The sequence below is a fragment of the Lissotriton vulgaris genome, chromosome 7, assembly GCF_964263255.1.
Source record: "Lissotriton vulgaris chromosome 7, aLisVul1.2, whole genome shotgun sequence".
NCBI lineage: Eukaryota > Metazoa > Chordata > Amphibia > Caudata > Salamandridae > Lissotriton > Lissotriton vulgaris.
The window spans coordinates 1099112659-1099130248 of record NC_141695.1 but is presented as its reverse complement, the minus strand read 5'-3'; the positions used below and the strand labels follow the sequence as shown (position 1 = coordinate 1099130248).

Here is a 17590-nt window from a genome sequence, read left to right as displayed (position 1 = left end):
AAGGTAGAGCGGATGACCAAACATTCTGCCGTGGGTAGGGAAGGAGAAGGGAGAGGTTGAAAGTGGAGATCTGCTCGGGCAACCAGAGCAACTCCACCACCTGCTCGACCGTCGGGTCGATCGGCCCTGAGTATAACATAGGGGGGGGGGAGGGCAGATAACACGCTCGGAAGTGAATCAGAGCAGAACCACGTCTCGGTCAAGAAGGGTAGATCTGGTTTAACAGAATCTAAGAAGTCAAATAGCTCTAAATGGTGTTTAACAGCCGATCTGGTGTTGAGTAGGAAGGCAGAAACATGGGGAGGCGCCAGGGGCTGAGGGGAAAAGGGAAAGGGTTCGATAGGGGCCACCTGACGGGGAGGGAGGGAAGGGCTGGAAGTGGGAGGGGTAGTTAAAGAGTACAGACGAGCTAGACCAAGTTGGCTAATTCATGCGCATATGGCAGGTGTGGGGGACCACTGTACCTGTAGCGCTCGGAGTTGCGAAGAGGAATATGACCTGAAGTGGGCAGAGTGGGGTGCCCCTAGCCCCGGCCGGCCGCGGACGGGCGCAGACGGGCTTGCCTTAGGCGCGCCTTCGGTGCGCCGCCGGCGCGCCCGCTGCGCGCGTTCGCATGGGGCGGATTTTTATGGGCCAGAGACGCGATGGCTAGAGCGCCGCCCGGACAATCCTACAGCCTCACCAAATACAATACAATTACTCACGGATCTCCCTACATATTAGCTGTGACCACTGAAGGCACTTCACAATGTTGAAGAACTTATTTTCAGCAGAAGGGAAAGGAACTTAGTGATGCCTTTTTTGGAATTGTTCCACCTGCTTCCAGTATATGAGCTTGTTGAGTTTAAGACCGTTTGCTTGATGTGCAAGGGCTTAATAAATCTTGTACCTTCATTAAGGTGGTCTTCTCACTCCCATGCCATCACGGACACCTTGTTTCCAGCCCAGGGCTAGTTATTTACAAATCACTGCGCAGATAGCTCTGGTTTGCATGTAATAAATAAAGCATGCAAACACTGGCATGCACAAATACTGTTGTGGCGTTAGAGGAGATAATGGTAGAGGTAGTAATGCTGTGGGTAATGGTGGTTGTGTTTAACGATGGTAGTGATGGTAGCAGAAGAGGTGGTGCTGGTAATGACTTGCACTACAGTCCTCAAAAACATAGAAAAAAGCCCATTGCAGTAAAGAAAATACAAAAAAGTAGAGTTCTGTACAAAATGCATGGGAGAGATAAACAATCGATTGTGTGATGTTGGGTGTAATTGACACGGGTGAGAAGAATGGAGTGATCAACTGTGTCAAAAGCTTCAGAGAGATCTAGAAGGACCAGGGCCTGGGGCGTGTTGGTATCCAGCCCCTCCCTGAGGTCGTCCATCACAGAAATGACCACCTTCTCGGTGGAGTGCCGAGGGCGGAAGCCGGCCTGCCGGGAAGCAAATCCTCCACTTTCCTCAATGAAGGCACCTAGAACCCGAGTAACATGGGCCTCTAGGGCCTTGGCCAGGAAGGGGAGGAGGGAAATGGGGCGGTAGTTAGAAGGAGAGGTGGGATCAGCCCCAGGTTTTTTTAGAAGAGGAATAACAATGGCAGTTTTGTGAGAGGCTGGGACAATCCCCTGGTGGAGGGAATCGTTAAGGAAGGTGAGGGGGGGAGATAGCAGCTCGTAAAGAGCCTGCAAAGGATATGCGCTGGAGCAACGTCTACCGGCGAGCCGGATTTGACGCGAGTCAGAAGAGAAAGGAAAGAATCTCTGGTTAGGGGAGGTAAGTGAGTCAGACAGGAGACAGGGGGGGGGCGGGGGATCACAAAAAGTGGAGGAAGGGGGTGGAATCCCGGCCTTAATAAGGGCAACCTTCTCAAGAAGAAATCGTTGAGAGAGTTGCACAACAGCTGGGAGGGAGGAACCTTGGAAGACACCCTGTCAGATGAGGACAGTTCTCGGACAATAGAGAAGATCTCCCTGGAGTGGTTCTCAGCATCAAGGACCCTCCCAGAGAAATACGCTGTCTTGGCCAGGAGAATGTCCTTTTTGTATTCTTTTAGAGTAAGCAAGTAACGGGTTTTTAAGAGAGGGCAGTAGGCGCGTCTCCAGGCTCTCTCCGCTTGACGCGTCTCAAGTTTTTTTGCCTTAAGGGCAGGAGAGAACCATTTGTTCGCGTCGTGGGCGCGCTTGACTGACCTAGACTGACCTAGACTGACCTAGACTCAAAGTATGATATGATAATAACCACCATTAGGCAATCAATCGATGAGTTAGCCCCTGAAAAGACACAAAAAGTAAAAGGTGTAGAGAAAGGAGCCCCCTGGTTTACCGAAGGTCTACGTGAACAAAAAAGAAAGCTTCGCTACCTCGAAAGATGCTGGAGGAAATCCAAAAAGGATACCGATAGGGAATCATATAGAACATCGTTTCAAGTATATAAAAAGCTTATTGTATCAGCCAAGAAGGATTATTACGAGACACGCATTAACAACGCTACTAACATTCAGAGAGAAACTTTCCAAATCCTGAAAGAGCTGAGTAAGAAGGAGGAAAAGGCAGACATATTGATCGACTGTGATACCTTTCAAGGATATTTCCTTGAAAAAGTAGCGACCATCTTGTCTGATATCAAGAAGGACAATACAGTCTCTTACATCGAACAACTGCCTTTCCCAAACTCCTCAATCCCTATCTTCACCAGCTTCCCCGAAATCGACTCCACCATTCTGAGACAACTTGTAGTATCTACTAAATCAGGCTCCCCAGCTGATCCCTGCCCGCCTGACATCCTTCGGCTAGCAATACCGATTCTAGAAGACCAGATTTTAGATCTTCTAAACACCTCACTAGCCACTGGAACACTACCATCTACCTTCAAAGAGGCACGCGTCAGACCCCTGATAAAAAAGCCTGGAGCTGATCCAACTAGCCTGAAGAATTACAGGCCAATCTCCCAGCTGCCATTTCTGTCAAAAGTACTAGAACAGCACGTGCTAAAATCCCTGTCATCCCTCCTGGAATCTCACCACCTTCTCCAGGAGCGGCAAGCTGGTTTTCGTGCCCACCACAGCACAGAACTAGTAATTCTGTCGGTACTAGATGAGCTCAGATGCATGGCTGACAGTAAAAAGCCAAGCGCCCTGATATTATTAGATCTTTCAGCGGCATTTGATACTGTCAGCCATGCACTGCTCTTGGACAGACTGGCTAGGTTTGGGATAGGAGAGCAAGCCCTCAAATGGCTAACAGCTTTCTTGTCAGGAAGGACGCAGAGGATCCAGTTGGCAGACCAGGTCTCAGACGTGGGCATGTTAGCCTGTGGAGTCCCGAAGGGATCTGCGCTCTCTCCGCTCTTATTTAATCTTTATCTACAACCATTGATAGAGTCCCTGGCAAACATGAACTGTAAAGTCTTTAACTATGCCGACGATACTCAGCTGTGGCTGAGTATCGACAATACACCATCGGCTCAGTCCATGGCCCAAGACATACTACGATTTACAGTGAACTGGATGTCGTCCAATCTGTTGAAGATCAATCCAGATAAGACGGAAGTCCTCGTAATTTCAACCTCCACTTCCCCCTGGAATGATCTGTTTTGGCCACAAGAACTAGGACCCACTCCAAAACCGTGCCCTAGTGTCAAGAGTCTTGGGATGAAAATCGATCAGGAACTCTCGATGGCTAACCAAGTGTCCGCTGTAGTTGGTTCCTGCACCAACTTGATCAGGCAACTACGCAAACTCGTCCCCCTGCTCTCGAGGAATATGCTGCGAACCATTGTCTCAGCCACAATAGTGTCTAGAATAGACTACGGCAATGCGTTATACCTCGGCCTTCCAAAAAACTCCATCAACCGTCTTCAGGTTATCCTGAATGACGCAGCGCGTCTGATATTCGGAATGCCGAGGAGGACTCATGCCTCCCCTCTGCTCTTTAGGCTACATTGGTTGCCTATAGTACAGAGAGTCGAATTTAAGAGTATGTGTATCTGCCACAAAGCAATCCACGGACAGGCGCCAGCCTATATAAAAGATAGGCTTGAAATATACGAACCTAAGCACGCCCTGCGATCGTCCGGATCTTTTCTGCTATCCTGTCCACGTTTCAAGCTAACAACAAAAGGAGCCAGATCTTTTTCAGTCCAGGCGCCTACCATCTGGAATAAGCTACCGGAGGCGCTTCGCAGAGAACCCAATCTTCTCCATTTTAGGAAGTCCTTGAAAACCCTACTCTTTAAAGACGCATTCACATCTCAGTAGTCGGTTACTAGATTAGACACCTCTATACCCTTATTTCGTCCTTGTTGCTGTACTTGGTCAGTAGCGCTTTGAGACCTGTCGGTGAGTTGGCGCGATACAAAACCCAGTTACAAATTACAAATGACATGCTTCAAAGGGGCGGCCAGATCGCAAGCCCTCAGGAGCCAGTTGCCGAGAGCATCCAGCTGCCTCGACGGAGTGAGATTGGCCAGGATAGGGTTAGAAGCCGAGAGAGAAGAACAAAGGGCAGGGATGTCGGCTCTGCTCCAATTCCTCGCCCAAGTGTGTTTGGGGAGAGGAGTAGTGGAAGAAGAGCTTAGGTCCAGTGAAAAAGAGATGAGAAAGTGATCCGACCAGGGACAAGGCTGGACGGAAAGGACTGGAATTGAGGTATTGAGGGTCCAGATTTGATCCAACGTATGACCGTGGATGTGCGTGGGAGAGAGGACCCGAGAAACAAAATTCAAACTTAGGAGGAGTTCTGTAAAGTTATGAGAAACTACATCCTCGGTAGAAGCATTAGGCCAAAAATTAAAATCTCCAAGGAGCAGAACCGAAGAATTGTTGATTGCTAAGGTTCCTAATAAATCAGAAATGACTGGCAGAAAACGGGGACAGGACTGCGGGGGACGATAGACGAGGACACACGTCAGTGGGGTCTGAGAGAAGGTAGAGCGGATGACCAAACATTCTGCTGTGGGTAGGGAAGGAGAAGGGAGAGGTTGAAAGTGGAGATCTGCTCGGGCAACCAGAGCAACTCCACCACCTGCTCGACCGTCGGGTCGATCGGCCCTGAGTATAACATAGGGGGGGGGGGAAGGGCAGATAACACGCTCGGAAGTGAATCAGAGCGGAACCACGTCTCGGTCAAGAAGGGTAGATCTGGTTTAACAGAATCTAAGAAGTCAAATAGCTCTAAATGGTGTTTAACAGCCGATCTGGTGTTGAGTAGGAAGGCAGAAACATGGGGAGGCGCCAGGGGCTGAGGGGAAAAGGGAAAGGGTTCGATAGGGGCCACCTGACGGGGAGGGAGGGAAGGGCTGGAAGTGGGAGGGGTAGTTAAAGAGTACAGACGAGCTAGACCAAGTTAGCTAATTCATGCGCATATGGCAGGTGTGGGGGACCACTGTACCTGTAGCGCTCGGAGTTGCGAAGAGGAATATGACCGGAAGTGGGCAGAGTGGGATGCCCCTACCCCGGCCGGCCGCGGACGGGCGCAGACGGGCTTGCCTTAGGCGCGCCTTCGGTGCGCCGCCGGCGCGCCCGCTGCGCGCGTTCGCATGGGGCGGATTTTTATGGGCCAGAGACGCGATGGCTAGAGCGCCGCCCGGACAATCCTACAGCCTCACCAAATACAATACAATTACTCATGGATCTCCCTACATATTAGCTGTGACCACTGAAGGCACTTCACAATGTTGAAGAACTTATTTTCAGCAGAAGGGAAAGGAACTTAGGGATGCCTTTTTTGGAATTGTTCCACCTGCTTCCAGTATATGAGCTTGTTGAGTTTAAGACCGTTTGCTTGATGTGCAAGGGCTTAATAAATCTTGTACCTTCATTAAGGTGGTCTTCTCACTCCCATGCCATCACGGACACCTTGTTTCCAGCCCAGGGCTAGTTATTTACAAATCACTGCGCAGATAGCTCTGGTTTGCATGTAATAAATAAAGCATGCAAACACTGGCATGCACAAATACTGTTGTGGCGTTAGAGGAGATAATGGTAGAGGTAGTAATGCTGTGGGTAATGGTGGTTGTGTTTAACGATGGTAGTGATGGTAGCAGAAGAGGTGGTGCTGGTAATGACTTGCACTACTGTCCTCAAAAACATATAAAAAAGCCTATTGCAGTAAAGAAAATACAAAAAAGTTGAGTTTTGTACAAAATGCATGGTAGAGATAAACAATCGATTGTGTGATGATTGGGTGTAATTTTCAAATGTAAAAGAGTTGCTCATGCATTGCAATGTATAATACTCCATAAAAAGTTGAATGACATACAAAACGCCACCAGCTAGGTGAAGCGGAAGTCCATTTTATGTATATTCTAAAGAATTTATAGGAACATGCCTTGCTGTCAAGATAGACCTAAAGACGTGGACTGCAGGCTTGTGTCCCAGTGGCATGAGCCTATATGATAACCCCGTCTGTCATGCACACTTTGGTTACCACTTGAATGTCTGCCAATAGTTCCAAAGTCAACGCTCAAAAAGTGTATTTGGGCACCCCTGATGTGGAACGACTCCCGCGAGGAATCGGATGCAAGTCCCTGGAAATCTTTCTGTTTGCCCCGAATGTCCTTCCAATTATTGATTGGTCGATTCTCTTTGGATGTGGCTTGTTAATTGTTTGCTGCTAAGAGATGATTCATGTCGTTATATGTGCCTTAACATGAGGAGTACATAGAATGAATATATACATCCTTTGCAGTACATACACTGTATAAAATTCATATAACTGGCACAGTGTGCTGAACAGTGTCCAATTGTATTTCTTTACAGGTCATGTTGGAGCGCCCTTGCCGTGTAATTTAATCAAACTGACTGACGTGGAAGAGATGAATTATTTTGCTGCTAAAGGAGAGGGGGAGGTAAAATTAATCAATTTTATCCAATTAATCACCGGAATAGAAATGTCGATTCAGTTTTTTTTTTCAAAACAAAATCTGAGGCATTAAGCAATTCGTTATTGTGTTATGGTATGCTTTCAGGGACAGGGCTGAGCTTTTTAAAACTGCATTGAAATTATGGGTCCTATGATACGATGAGCAAAAATAATAAAAAATAAATGAGCACGTTTGCTGTGTAATAGCACTCAGCAGTCAGCCTTTAAAGATTGGAGGATTGAAACACCTTTCTAACGAGTTACAACAAATGTAGCTAAAATAGCACTCGATGAAATATCTTTTTCAGGAATTATTCGGATTTCTTTTTTAAAAAAAGGTCATGCTTGCTGATGTTGCATCAATGCAAATTGGTAAAACCCCTGTGTCTCTTCCAGATCTGTGTGAAAGGACCGAATGTCTTCAAAGGATACCTAAAAGATGCAGAGAAGACAGCGGAAGCTCTTGACAAAGATGGCTGGCTTTACACAGGAGACGTGGGGAAATGGTTACCTGTACGTACAGCATCACAGATCAGCACTGTTGTTCTCATATGGCGGTGTCTGTGACGATGGAATGTGCCACTCTGAGATTGCCGTCACTTACAAAGCAGAGCATCTAGAAGAAGGTCTAATCCTAGTTTAAATTGAACTAGAAAATCATGGTTTGAGAACCCTAGTCTCACTAGTGGATTTCTTGTTTTTTTCTTCACTCTTTCATTTGCACCAAAATGGGAGATAACATGATAGAAAGAGCAGGACAGTGAGAGACTGAATGAATGACTAAAGATCTGTATCAAGGGGCACTGTGGCTGTATGAAACAGAATGCACAGTCGGCCAAACAACACTATATTCATATGGAGGTTATAGGTTATTAAACCAAACTGCTTGGAGGTGGTTCTTCACATATATGCCTCTAAATGGAGTAGCTTTCACAGGGTCCTAACAGAGACCACCCCTGTAGACCCTGGTTTGTTAAAGAAAAACGGGCTACCATGTTGGATGAGAAGGGTATGATGGTTAGCTGGCCAGATCAGTGGATCCCTTGCGACATCCTCTCTCTTCCTCAGTCCTCTTTGTGAATAGTAAACACCTGTCCTGGGCTACAAATATCTAATGATACATTCATATATTCCAGAGACCTAACTGGTATAGAATTTTCACCTCTAGTGTCTAATCTTAGTAGGTCTCAATATTGAAATTAGAATTTTAAATAAATTTGCAATTTTTCAAAATCAACTTGGTAAGTTGTAAATCACTGGGCACTAAGGCAAACTTAGTTTACAATTGCCCATAAATGTGTAACACTAATATCACATCCTCTGAGTCACAAAAAGGTCCCAAAACAGTTGGACAGGCTGGTGTTACTACATTTTTAAAAATCTGCTCAAAAATCAGGCCGTATGTGCAAGAAATGACACAGAACCCTTCTCAAGTTTTAACTGTGGTCACGCTGCCACTAGTCAAGGCCTGCCTCTGCCACAAGTGGACCCGTTCATCGAATGCAAAGATACAGGCGCCTTTGCAGTATGTTGTGTACCTTTGAACCAATAATGGCAGTGCACTGAACACTGCATGCATTAGTTCTTCCAAATTTTATAAAACACAAAATTGATCGCTTAAGCATCAGAAATATGTATTGTTAATATGTTGACGTTCACTGTCAATTTTGTCTCAACTATTGTTCTTTCTACCAACAGAACGGGACACTAAGAATCATAGACCGAAAGAAGCATATCTTTAAACTTGCTCAGGGGGAATATATTGCCCCTGAAAAAATTGAAAATATCTACATCCGAAGTGAACCTGTAGCGCAGATATACGTTCATGGAGACAGCTTACAGGTAAGGTCTGACTCTTCTAACCAGATATGTATACTTAATTATAACACATAATATAATGTAAGATGCGAATAATATACTACTATATGCTTGTTTCAAAATATTGTACATGTAGCAATTTCTTTTGGAGTATAAAATAACAGGCAATATCATAAAGTCAGATCTAAAGTTTTAGAACATATGGCCTACTATTTGTCTGGTACAAATCACCATCAATTCCGGAATACAAGGGTAATTTGCCAATGTTCATTCTTTTAAATATATCAGCAAGGTTTAATACTGTGGATTCCTCAATTTCAATCCACTAGCTTTGCTCACTTGTCAACATCTCACAGTCTTCCAAAAACGAATTCACATAATTTCTTGACATCAGTAACAATGAGTAAATCTCTTCAAACATTTCTTTGGTTTTGCCCATTGATGATTCAGCATTTCACAGAGCTCATCCGTGTTCCCTGTCCTTCTTAAAGTATGCATTAACCCTTCCACAACTAAACCCACAACATGGATTTAGCAATCATTCGAATATGGATGATAAACAAATCTTCTTATGTAACAAAACTTCACAGGTCCTTTGGTACAATCACAAAAAGCATCAAGCAATTTTTTTTGCTGGCCAAGAACGATCCCATAACTCATGGATATAAAACTGATGATCAAAAAGGTGCTACTTTCAAAATGAACTGGAACTACAGAGCCACTATTGAATCTGCACTACAACTAATGTACAAATCCACCTTTCAGCAAGGCTTCATCGTCCATTAAAGTCAGGCAAAGAGAATCATATTGTCAGCTACATGTTTTCAAGAAAATCCAATTTCTATCAAACCCTACGGAAATTGATTCTAGGAGAATTTTTAAATTGTCAGGTTGGCTACTGTAAATAATTCATCCTTCATATATCAGTAGCTGTGCACAACTGAGTAGAAAGAAAATGCAACGCGGATCTAGAACAAGCATACTGAGATCGTTTTACGGGTTACCTTCCGTGGTAAATCTTGTGCTATCTGTATGAGAAGATAAACTGTACTACCGGCTTTATGCTGAGCTCTTCACATCTCTGTTAACATGCCCAACTGAGTAAAACTTGGCTTTTACTGTCATGGATGAGTTTGAGCGACCACCAGCACTTTAGATTACTACGCACAAAGGATCGAAAAACAAGTGCATGTAGTAGTTTCCTTGAACATTAATCTAAAAACTGCTGCTTGTTGAGAATGTTTGCAGAGAGCTGGCCAATGCTTGCTCAAACTTATAAATATGGTGCTCACCACCACATAAACCTCATCCTGAAATAATGGCTCTCTTTACAATAGTAAGCGTGGAGCAGCAGGCAAAGGATAGAAACTCAGCCTCGTTTTGAAAAAGTGGGATTAAAAAAATGTTGTACTCAAACATATTATTTATTATATCATGTGACAGAACTTGGACTGGATTCACCCGCACTGACATGTTGTGTAGTCAGTTCTCTCACACCAGTGCTGTGGCAACATCATTACAACAACCTGGTCATTGGACTCTCTAAAAAACAAACAAAGTTTCCTAAAAAGTATTTTTTTCGAGCTTGAGATCAAATTAAGACTCACTCTCAGGAAACATACCTACAAGTAAGCAATCTGTCAGCCAAGTAAAGTAATAAAGACTGTATGGCTTAAACTAAGTTCAGGAAAAAATAAAGTTAAGTGAGCTACCAATTACAAAACATTCTGAGTTCAACGATAAAGTGGAGGTTGATATAAATTGGTTTAACTTTGAATCAAAATCAGTAGGTAAGAAGGTTGAAGGTTAACATGGTTTGAAAAATATCTACACTGAAGACTATAGGAAGAAGATAAATGATGAAAGGAATACTAAGGTGCTTATGAGGATAAACACGTACACAAATGGTAATTTTGTAAGTAATCCTGATTTTCACATTTTTCAAATTAGAGCTAATTTTAAATTTGGTGATACGCCTATGTTGTGTTTAATGAGTTTAGCTCATACGTGGTGCAGTAACAATGATTCCCTCTGTGCAATTACCATGTGGCTTTACCACCAACAAAAGGCATATGATGAATGCGCTTGACAAACCAGGAAAAAAGCCATGTTAACTGTGTTACCTCTGATTCTTAATTGCAAAACGCGAACAGTTACCTTCGGATATAAGATTGGTTAGTTTAGCAAAACAGTCACCAGTAGGGTGACTGTTTTGCTTAACCTTGCCATACCATTAACTTGTAAGTCAAGTCAAAGAAATATTATTCGACCAACCTAGGAAATAAAAGCAGATAAAACACACAGTTAAAAAAGGGATACCAAAACTGATCAATACAATATATTGTCAGTCAGTCAAATTCACTTTATTCGGTTAATTAAAACCATAAAAGCATACTACAAAATACACAATGAAATTATTTACAAGAATATTATAAAATCACATTCATCACAAAATAACAAAGACAAGATCTAATTCATTAATATGCACATTAGAAAAATGTCATGAGATTTCTATCACAGGTGCTCGTTATAAACAAATCTTCCTTTCCTCCTAGCTATGCTAAAATTTCCAAAACGTTATCTAACATTTGTTAATAAATAAAAGCCGATCTAGCCTGGGTAAAACCTTTGCCTTTTAAAATGGGTAATATGAACCGGTTTCGGATGTGCAAGAAATGATCCCAAAATAATACAAAGTGCATTGAGTCCTGATTGGATAAGTTATCGCAGGTACATACTCTTTCAGATCCTCTAGCTTTTTCCAACACATAGGTTCAGCAAGGAGCCAAAACGATGATGCTGATTTGTCACTATGGTTAGATATGGCTCAATCGTTTGTGATGTACATAACTGGTGTGCCCGCACAAGAGGTTTACTTAATTCCTTGGCATCTCTTATCACTTTGTGATATCTGGACGTACATGCTTTTGACCCGGAGCATGTCCGCTTTAGGGAGTTTTCCAGGGAGCTAAATAGCTCAGGTCTCCCCAGGTAGGTTGCAATCCTTTTTACATAATTTAACCACAATATATTAAAAACACAAACTAATAAAGCATATAGGGTGTATGGCTCGGAAAACACAGAGACTAAAAATGTAAGCCACCCTGAAAAGTGCAAAATAGTGCATTACATATGTATACAATCACTAGTATAATGCAATAAAATTACTAAAACAACACAGTGCTAAAAAGCCAATAAGTGACGTAAGGGAACAAAACCGAAAACTAGCACACTTAAGCTATAGGCAGTTTTTTCCTTTGTCTTAAAGCACCTGATAGAAAACTGACAACTCCAAAATACATCAGAGAGAAGGACAGCATTTACATTAACTTCAAATTTTTACTTTGGTGCTTGCCATTACCTATTTTTCCATTACATTTGATTCCATTACATCCCCTAATGCTTGACGGTTGTGATCAGTATTGGGGTTAACTGTAAGAGTTGGTTGTAAGGCAAAGGTTAGCTATGGTGTAGGTTTTGGGGTAAGACTAAGTGGTGTTATCAAGATAAATAATGACTAAGTAATGGCAGTTGAGGAAAAGGTGATGAGGTAATGGTAAATGTGGAAGTAGTACAATCAGTAGTTCATAGATTAATCTAGTTCAGGTTAAGGACAGAACAACATGTGTATATTTTCCAAAACCGCCCAAGCTTAGGTAATTTAAATTACCTCTGTGTACATCCACTTTAGTTGCACCCAGTGTTGTCGGAGTAGAGAGAAATGTTTCTTTTTAATGAATCCTACAGCATATAAGTTCGGTTTTAGTTTAATTATTTAAGGTTACAAACTTTAAGAGGGTAATATTGGCACAGACCTGTAGGTTGTCATCCCACTAGTGTGCAAAGGCCTCTCCACACCACAGAATGGCCCACTATAATTATGGACAAAAACAGAAATGTGTGTGGAGGGTCATGGGGCATGTTTACCGACCTGTCTGTTAACACCCCTGTTAAGACTGTGAAACATACAAAGAAACAGACCAGGTCCGACATTGGTGTGTAACTGTACCAGTGACTGAGAGCCAGATAGAATGTATGTGTGCATCATTACCGTAGGTAGTTATTGGCAACATATAACTGGAAAGAATCCCATCAGACCACCCTTATTGGTGGAGTAAGCGTCACGTGGGAGTCGTTGATCACACCATACCACATGTGGCCAAATAGTGCCATAGTGGGAATGGATGTCAACAATCCAGCCATAATGTTTGCCATTAAGTGGACATAATAAAGTGCAGTGCTCAGGTGATAATAGTGAAATAAAATTGACTACTTCAGTTCCGACAAATCGTACATACAGAAACTACGGTGTCAAAAATTAAAAGTAAAAACGCCTGGTGGAAAATCTACCCTATGGCGCTATGCAGGACGGTCGACATGTTTCAGCCTATGGGACATTGTCCCGGCTTTCTTCAGGACCATAGACATAAGGAAGCTACTGCAATTACAACCACAAACAATGTGTTGGGTAAAAACCTGATACATATCTACCAGAGTTTCAAACGTTTAGGGCGTCCACTGGTGGGAGAAGATTGTCTTCTTCCTGTCAATAAACAAAAGGTGATTGTACTACAACATTGAATTACACCCACACAACCACCTGGATACAGAGAGACCAAATACAAGAACACACCTGCGTGAATACATTATATTCCGCATATATAAGGGAAAAGCATAATAGCTAAATCACTTGGAGGCATTTCCTCCAAGTGGTACTCACCCAGCCTTGTGTGGGTGAAGACCTCGCCTCACCCGGCGACCGCTCGGGAGAAGGAGGCCCCGCTCTATGGTGTAGAAAAAGAGCACAGTAAGTAAAACTTTACGGTGCCTAAGCCAATCGCTCTACACACTGACGCTTACTCCACCAATAAGGGTGGTCTGATGGGATTCTTTCCAGTTATATGTTGCCAATAACTACCTACGGTAATGATGCACACATACATTCTATCTGGCTCTCAGTCACTGGTACAGTTACACACCAATGTCGGACCTGGTCTGTTTCTTTGTATGTTTCACAGTCTTAACAGGGGTGTTAACAGACAGGTCGGTAAACATGCCCCATGACCCTCCACACACATTTCTGTTTTTGTTAGTATTTGAGCAACTTTTCAGTTGCGGGTCCTAGAACATAGGTGGAATCAATGGTTATTCGCACCTTATAAGCTCACCTAACCCAGCTGTGTGTGTCCCCCCACCCTGCCGACCTCTTTTGTTCCACTTCCCACCCTCAATGACATTTGTAGACAATTACTTCGCATTTCCATGTCATCTTAGCGTACAAATATGATGACCCTCTAGCCAAGTCGCTTTTTAGCATTGAGTGATTGGCGCGAGCGCACATGTATCTCTCAAACTATTTATGTATTACATCTAATAATACAGCCTTAGGCGTATTTTGGTCCTGTTCCATCACAAGTATGTGTATTCAGTGTATACAGTTGCTGACCACTCAGCTACATTCAGAAAAGAATTCCAAATCAGTATTTCCACCGCACTTATGGTGGTTTATTCTATGATGAGAAAATACTTTTAATTTAATACCTACACTTGTTTCAGTCACCAATCAAGTCCGGTCGCTTCCTGGCCCAGTGGCAGCCCTCCTATCGGGAGATATACGCTGCACACTTTTCAATACTTGCATACCGACCCTGGGAGGAGTGCATACATGCCTGCCGGGCGCATGCTCCAGAGAACAGTGTCTCTCGCTCTGGCCATGCGCCCGGACGCACTGCAAAACATTGCACAAACAACATAGGGAAGCCCTCTATCAGGTGGTTCACCGTTGCAACCACGTTTGTTTTCTAGTTCAATTTATTGATTGCCTTTACTTGCGCGATTTACTGTGGCTAATAAAGATTAGCTATCGCGACGCCCCTTTCCTTTCTGCGCATGCTCGAGGGAGCATTGTCTTCCAGCGCGTTTTTTTCACCGATACACGTTTACCGCCTGGAAGTCTATTTAAATGCTCGTGGCCTCCAGACCCACACCTCCCCCTTCCGCTTGGCTCACACACCGGGGCACCGACGGACAGGTGAGTTTTTGAACGCTGTGTCTCTCTGGCTAATGTAGAGCACACAGCTGCTCCAAATTATTACGTTTCTTATGGAGTTTAGATGTTTCCAGCCCGGGGTTTTGGTGGGTAGTTTCAGGGGACTTGTATGACCCACATCCCCCCACATTTAAGAAGCCAATTCTTCTAGGTAGTTTATTTAATTAACACTGAATTACCTCTTGACTTCTCCTATTTTTGGCAACTGTTTAGGACATATTAGTTATATGTTCATACTACTGTATCAATAAATTGCTCATAGACACCCCCTAGGGTCTTCTGTAAGTCTCGCAATATGAGACATTTCGCAACATTTGCGATTTTCAATATGTCAGCAGAGATGGGCTGTGGGGACTTTTTGGTATGGCAGGGTGGTATACACCACATGTGAGTTAGGTTCAGTGTGTAGAGCGATTGGCTTAGGCACCGTAAAGTTTTACTTACTGTGCTCTTTTTCTACACCATAGAGCGGGGCCTCCTTCTCCCGAGCGGTCGCCGGGTGAGGCGAGGTCTTCACCCACACAAGGCTGGGTGAGTACCACTTGGAGGAAATGCCTCCAAGTGATTTAGCTATTATGCTTTTCCCTTATATATGCGGAATATAATGTATTCACGCAGGTGTGTTCTTGTATTTGGTCTCTCTGTATCCAGGTGGTTGTGTGGGTGTAATTCAATGTTGTAGTACAATCACCTTTTGTTTATTGACAGGAAGAAGACAATCTTCTCCCACCAGTGGACGCCCTAAACGTTTGAAACTCTGGTAGATATGTATCAGGTTTTTACCCAACACATTGTTTGTGGTTGTAATTGCAGTAGCTTCCTTATGTCTATGGTCCTGAAGAAAGCCGGGACAATGTCCCATAGGCTGAAACATGTCGACCGTCCTGCATAGCGCCATAGGGTAGATTTTCCACCAGGCGTTTTTACTTTTAATTTTTGACACCGTAGTTTCTGTATGTACGATTTGTCGGAACTGAAGTAGTCAATTTTATTTCACTATTATCACCTGAGCACTGCACTTTATTATGTCCACTTAATGGCAAACATTATGGCTGGATTGTTGACATCCATTCCCACTATGGCACTATTTGGCCACATGTGGTATGGTGTGATCAACGACTCCCACGTGACGCTTACTCCACCAATAAGGGTGGTCTGATGGGATTCTTTCCAGTTATATGTTGCCAATAACTACCTACGGTAATGATGCACACATACATTCTATCTGGCTCTCAGTCACTGGTACAGTTACACACCAATGTCGGACCTGGTCTGTTTCTTTGTATGTTTCACAGTCTTAACAGGGGTGTTAACAGACAGGTCGGTAAACATGCCCCATGACCCTCCACACACATTTCTGTTTTTGTTAGTATTTGAGCAACTTTTCAGTTGCGGGTCCTAGAACATAGGTGGAATCAATGGTTATTCGCACCTTATAAGCTCACCTAACCCAGCTGTGTGTGTCCCCCCACCCTGCCGACCTCTTTTGTTCCACTTCCCACCCTCAATGACATTTGTAGACAATTACTTCGCATTTCCATGTCATCTTAGCGTACAAATATGATGACCCTCTAGCCAAGTCGCTTTTTAGCATTGAGTGATTGGCGCGAGCGCACATGTATCTCTCAAACTATTTATGTATTACATCTAATAATACAGCCTTAGGCGTATTTTGGTCCTGTTCCATCACAAGTATGTGTATTCAGTGTATACAGTTGCTGACCACTCAGCTACATTCAGAAAAGAATTCCAAATCAGTATTTCCACCGCACTTATGGTGGTTTATTCTATGATGAGAAAATACTTTTAATTTAATACCTACACTTGTTTCAGTCACCAATCAAGTCCGGTCGCTTCCTGGCCCAGTGGCAGCCCTCCTATCGGGAGATATACGCTGCACACTTTTCAATACTTGCATACCGACCCTGGGAGGAGTGCATACATGCCTGCCGGGCGCATGCTCCAGAGAACAGTGTCTCTCGCTCTGGCCATGCGCCCGGACGCACTGCAAAACATTGCACAAACAACATAGGGAAGCCCTCTATCAGGTGGTTCACCGTTGCAACCACGTTTGTTTTCTAGTTCAATTTATTGATTGCCTTTACTTGCGCGATTTACTGTGGCTAATAAAGATTAGCTATCGCGACGCCCCTTTCCTTTCTGCGCATGCTCGAGGGAGCATTGTCTTCCAGCGCGTTTTTTTCACCGATACACGTTTACCGCCTGGAAGTCTATTTAAATGCTCGTGGCCTCCAGACCCACACCTCCCCCTTCCGCTTGGCTCACACACCGGGGCACCGACGGACAGGTGAGTTTTTGAACGCTGTGTCTCTCTGGCTAATGTAGAGCACACAGCTGCTCCAAATTATTACGTTTCTTATGGAGTTTAGATGTTTCCAGCCCGGGGTTTTGGTGGGTAGTTTCAGGGGACTTGTATGACCCACATCCCCCCACATTTAAGAAGCCAATTCTTCTAGGTAGTTTATTTAATTAACACTGAATTACCTCTTGACTTCTCCTATTTTTGGCAACTGTTTAGGACATATTAGTTATATGTTCATACTACTGTATCAATAAATTGCTCATAGACACCCCCTAGGGTCTTCTGTAAGTCTCGCAATATGAGACATTTCGCAACATTTGCGATTTTCAATATGTCAGCAGAGATGGGCTGTGGGGACTTTTTGGTATGGCAGGGTGGTATACACCACATGTGAGTTAGGTTCAGTGTGTAGAGCGATTGGCTTAGGCACCGTAAAGTTTTACTTACTGTGCTCTTTTTCTACACCATAGAGCGGGGCCTCCTTCTCCCGAGCGGTCGCCGGGTGAGGCGAGGTCTTCACCCACACAAGGCTGGGTGAGTACCACTT

General features: G+C 43.8%; 1 protein-coding gene across 4 annotated transcripts in view; it reads left to right on the top strand.

Annotated features, from left to right (window-relative positions):
* The window catches only part of ACSL6 (acyl-CoA synthetase long chain family member 6), a 548884-nt gene that overhangs the window by 428185 nt on the left and 103109 nt on the right, over positions 1–17590 (top strand). For all 4 annotated transcript variants that reach the window (XM_086931549.1, XM_086931550.1, XM_086931552.1 and 1 more), the window contains 3 exons: positions 6751–6839; positions 7250–7366; positions 8552–8695. In XM_086931549.1, the coding sequence (XP_086787675.1) occupies positions 6751–6839; positions 7250–7366; positions 8552–8695 (350 nt within the window). The remainder of the gene's footprint in view (positions 1–6750; positions 6840–7249; positions 7367–8551; positions 8696–17590) is intronic.